The following is a 5,382-nucleotide window of genomic DNA, read 5'->3' on the forward strand; positions in this document are numbered from 1 at the left end:
TTATTTCTGTTCTTTGCAAAAATTGCATTACAACCAACACACGCACTGCTAATAGTTACTGCACCGCTAATAGAACAGAGATAAGTATCACCACATAGTAAGACTTAGCCGGTCATTGACATTTTGATGGGCAGATATCTGAAATACTGGTGGATTATGAATCAATCCTACATCGAACTGAAACAGACAGACGTCCAAAACTGGCAGCATCAATATTTGCCGAAAATGGTACGAAAAGAAATAAATTAACTAATAGGATTAAGCAAAGGCCCGCAATATATGCATTCGCCGATTTCCCGATTCTTCACCACAGCCCTTACTCCTCCTGCGCTTTTCAGCATTTCCGCCTACCCATTCAAGTTCCCACCGACCCATATTGAGAGAGACAGGTTAGTAGAACATAATTAAATAGATGCATGGATCAGATGGAAATTAAAGTAAACAAATAAACAGAAATAAAGACTTGGCGAATCCTTGAAGCCTTATAGACTTGTGGGAAATATATGATATGATAAATGGAGAAATAAAGAGAAAAATCGAAGGAATAGGGCATGGAAGGAATTAATATATACACAGTACCTGGTCAGATGTGATCTCAACGGTGAAACCATCCACAATAACCCAAGAAAAATGCTTTCGATAAGTCCCTGCCTCCAGTGTCTTCTGCAGTACCATGTCATGCTTGTTGCTAACATAGACATCAAGCTCGCTTGATGAATTTCTGAATGCACAAGTCAACTAATAACGGATTAACCTCATCTCTTCCCTGTATAGACTATAGACTATAGTTAAACATTAAGAAAATCTCTTTACAGTGTACTTAAATCTTGAGAGACTGCGTGGAGTTGGAGGTATAAATATAATTTTTGGGTAAGATATCTTAGTCTCTGTTGAGTGGAGGAGATGATAACGACTATAGGTAACATTTTTCCTCTAACATCTTTAGAGATGGTGAGATATGAGTAGGAATACCTGTCAGCCCTGAAACGCTCGTATTCTGAATCATATTCCGTCATCACCATGTAGATATTTTTAGGTTCCATGGCTTTCGCTGGGCTGCTGGGCTCCGCTGTGTTGCCTGGTCTCATCTCCCACTCTGCGCTGTGGAAACCTTGGGTGGCGATCTATTATAATTAGTGGGAGGAAGGAGTTTAAACGCAAAAGGATCTCAGAGTGCTAGAGGGGTGCCAGTTCCGTATGATGGTGGAAGAGGAGAATAATGCGATCCCAGTTCTTGGATCCCGCGATACTTTGCATAAGCCCTCGACTCCAGTAGAGTCAGTATACTTGTCCTTGCCAATCTAAGAAGACGACGTTAGGGTCGTAATCTTAATTTTGGTAAAATTGAACTGTGAACATAGGATCTCAAAGGTGTCAAATTAATTTTGCGCGTTAGTGTATGATTTAGCCGAAAATATATTTAAAAATAATGCTCGTAACATGGTTAATCTGTAGATTTACGAGGCCATTTTTATTTTGTAGAGTAATTAATGTGTTGGTTGAGGATTTTTAATTTAACCTTGAGTAATGTTTTAGGTTGATAACTAAATATGTGTTGTTATGGAAGATTTCTGGAAAATTTTATTGGATTTGTGCAACATTTAAGATAAGCTTCTAGTTCTTGGAGATGGTGAAGGGTTAATAGGAAAGGTTGAGGAAATCCAAGAAGAAGATGGGTGAAGGGTTGACCGGAAAAGTTGTAAGTCTAGGTACTTTACAGTCAATTTTCCAAAAATTTTGGCAACATCACTTTATTGAGGGTGGAGATATCCATACTAAAATAAATATTTAACTTCAATATTATAAAAAAAATTGAAATATTTGATTAGACTATAATTTGAAAATTTTATTGCAAATTTACGCAATATAATTATATGTATAATTATATGTAGATAACTTAATCACATATTTTTTGGCTTAACATCTCAATATTTTATTGTTAAGCTTTTCAAAAAAACCACCTGAAATTAAAATCATTAAAAATAAATTATAATTAGATAAATATCATATTTTCTATCAATCACCACTCCCCATAATTTCATGTATAACAACAAATCTGTTTATTAAACACTCCCCATAGCAGGGATGATTTATCCCGAAGATCTTTTTAAATAAATTTCTTTATTAAACTCTTTTACTTTAACATTGATTAATACGGTGAAAAAGGCTCTTTTGTATTGACGTAATTTGTTTGGATATATATTGTGTGCAATTTACACACAAAACATATCTAGAAAATTACATCAACATGATTACGCGATGTGGAAATATCTACGTACAAAAAGTTTTTTCATCTATAAGTTAATCTGTGATTTACTAAATATTTATTTTTCAATCTAATTAAAAGTACCAATTTTGGAACATTTGCTTGGACCATAACTTGAAGGTCTTATTGTAGCATTTGCACAATATAATGACATGTAGATAATTGTTTCATATATTTTTTTCGTTAATTTTAGGATATGGTTGCGTTGCAATATTCATGGCAATATTTTGGGATATTTGTGTAGTGATTTTTTTATTCTTGAAGCTTTGCACGGAAACCACCTAAAATTAAAATCCTTCAAAATAATTCATTCTCAAGTACATAGAACCATGATTTACTCAAGTCTTCTAATAAAAAATGAATACATAGAACTATAACAATCCATTTTCCTATGGACCATTATTAGTTTAGCATTGACCAATACAAGTCATAATCTTTAACTCTGAAAAATAAATAGGGAATATAATCTATTTGAAACTTTATGCACAATAATTAACACATGGCCATTTTAGATTTTCACTCTTGGTGCCATGTCCATTTCCCCTAGTAATTCCATATCAATTACAACTCAAGCTCAAATTTGTTGGAACCGTGAATTACACGTAGTCTAACTAATAGATGAGTTGACCTTTGTTTGGGTACTTTTTTAGGTAATTAGTTTAATTCGTTTAATATGCAAATTTCAATAACCTCTAGGGATTTTTAGGGTTTTGAATTCATTTATGAATTCAAAAGTGCATTTTAAACATTCATCAATCACAATCGGGCTAAAATTGTATAGTTAGATTGCCCTAAAAATCCATTTTGTATATTAATTAGACTATTCCTCATCAATTAATTATATATCTATATATATATATATATATATATATATATATATATATATATATATACACTATGATTTAAATGGTGATAAAAGACTAAGTATCCTTTATGCCATTAATGACTTAGAAATAAAAGTTGAATTCAATATAGTTAATAAATTATTATTAACTTTATATAATATTAATTAAATTTAGTTAATCTAATAAGAATGCTAGGATATATGTTATTTTTATAATATTTAGTATCTTATTGAGATTTTCTATATAATATTATACAAATTATATTTAAAAATAATTATGTAATGGAGAGATATTTAAAATTATTATAAATATAATTTGGAAAGATATATTATTATGGATAATAGATTATTTTAAGCACTACCCATAGTAGGGATATCAATAAATTTCTTTATTAAACACTTTTACTTTAACATTGATTAATGCAGTGAAAAAGACTATTTCGTGTTGATGTAACTGATTTTGGATATATGTGGTGTGCAATTTAACCACAACATGTATCTAGAAAATTACATCAATATGATTATGGGATGCGGAAATATACACATACAAAAATCTTTCTAGTCTATAAGTTAGACTGAATTTTCAATATAATTAAATGCACTAGTTTTCAAACATTTGATTGGACCATAATTTGAAGGTCTTATTGTATCCTTTGCAGAATATAATGACGTATACATAATTGTCTCAGATATTTTCTTCCATAATTTTAGGATATGGTTGCAATATTCATGGTAATATTTTATTCTTTTTAATTTAGAAGAGTTAATAATGTTTAATTTCTTATTTCTTATTTTTAGGTGGGGATGAGTTTAGGTCATTCTATTGGATGCAAGAACAATATACTCATTAGTGAGATTCTATTAGTCTAGATCCATCTTAACTCTGGGTACAAGAGTGATCAAATCTCTTTTCACTGTAAAAGTGGTTTGCACCTCAAAAAATCTAATCGCTCAAGACACTATATACACACTTAAAGATGGATATAGGCTCGTAGCATATATATATATATATATCTATATATATATATATATATATATGAGAGAGAGAGTATTTCTCCTTACAAAGAATACCATGGAAAAGCCATGGGTGTTCAATTTCACCATGTAAAAACAAGAGAGGACAAGAAATTAAATATGTAGAGCGATCATGAGTATTTTGTCAAGCTTAGTCAAACTTAAATGCCCCTTGGAATATTTTTATTTGAACTAATTAAATTAGGAAAAATCAAGTTCAAATATAGATAACTACTATTATAAAACTCCTTTTTTTTATAACTTTTATATATATATATATATCTATATATATATATATATATATATCTATATATATATATATATATATATATATATATATATATATATATATAATTTATTTGGAATAACAAACAAAGATATTATGTAATAAAATATACATAGTAAAAAGTGAAAGGTAAATATTCTATGGAGATAAACAATGTACAATTTGAGCTTAGATGTGGTATTATGCCAAAACTTGGACAATCAAATGAACAAATGTGATTTCCCCCTTTAAAAATTAATGGTTGTAGCACAACTATTAGCTTTATCAATCTACATACTCACATGATGTTATTTTCTATTTAGTAATTTGCATGGTAATTTCATTATTGCATTATGTAAATGTGAATGTGAAAAGGTAAACATCATCAAGTCATTTGTTATTTGATAATTTACAAGGTAATTTCATAATTATATTAGGTAAATATGAAAAGGTAAACATATATTTAGATATGCAACATAGTTAATATTTAGAATTACATTCATTAATGTAGATGAGATGATGCAAATATACTATGATATTTAAGTTTTGATAACTAAAAAAGAGATTAATCTCTAAACATCCAATAGAAGGGACACTTATCATCCTAATAAACAAATAAGTAATGAACACCAATTCCTACCCATATAAATTCATGAGAATTGAGTTTCTTGGATATAGGGTAGAACTTGAAGACCCTAACGTCTATGGTCTCTTTTCCTTACAAGTTTAAACATCAAGGATTGACAATGAAGAGCACTATTTCATACCAACAAGAAGATGAATGCACATGGTTCATATATTTGTAGGGATGGAAAGGAAAGAGTATATTATTTGGTATAAATCACATGGTGTACCTCATCATCACATGACGATGATTATTATATCTCAATCTCCATTCCTTGCAACTTTACACATCGGGATTTGGAAATGGATAGGGCTGTTTAGTACTAAAAAGGAAAATGTAGGCACAAAATTCATATATTTGTAGGGAGT

General features: G+C 29.8%; 1 protein-coding gene across 1 annotated transcript; it reads right to left on the reverse strand.

Annotated features, from left to right (window-relative positions):
• Positions 1 to 245: 245 nt before the first annotated feature.
• On the reverse strand, positions 246 to 1,088 carry LOC149158232 (subtilisin-like protease SBT2.5). Its single transcript, XM_089433924.1, has 3 exons — positions 973 to 1,088; positions 580 to 721; positions 246 to 347 (listed from the first exon to the last, which is right to left on the reverse strand). Exons 1-3 carry the CDS (start codon positions 1,086 to 1,088, stop codon positions 246 to 248), a joined length of 360 nt encoding a protein of 119 aa, XP_089290050.1.
• Positions 1,089 to 5,382: the final 4,294 nt, after the last annotated feature.

The sequence above is a fragment of the Pinus tabuliformis genome, chromosome 5_2 (genome assembly GCF_031772625.1).
Source record: "Pinus tabuliformis cultivar Carrire ecotype Pingquan chromosome 5_2, CPIR1, whole genome shotgun sequence".
NCBI classification, from domain to species: Eukaryota; Viridiplantae; Streptophyta; class Pinopsida; order Pinales; family Pinaceae; genus Pinus; species Pinus tabuliformis.

Coding starts and splice junctions, on each gene's coding strand:
- LOC149158232 (XM_089433924.1), bottom strand. CDS start 1,088: ATGAGACCAGGCAACACAGCGGAGCCCAGCAGCCCAGCGAAAGCCATG. Junction 722..972: donor GAGCGTTTCAGGGCTGACAG/GTATTCCTACTC, acceptor TTGTGCATTCAG/AAATTCATCAAGCGAGCTTG. Junction 348..579: donor TTGAGATCACATCTGACCAG/GTACTGTGTATA, acceptor TTGAATGGGTAG/GCGGAAATGCTGAAAAGCGC.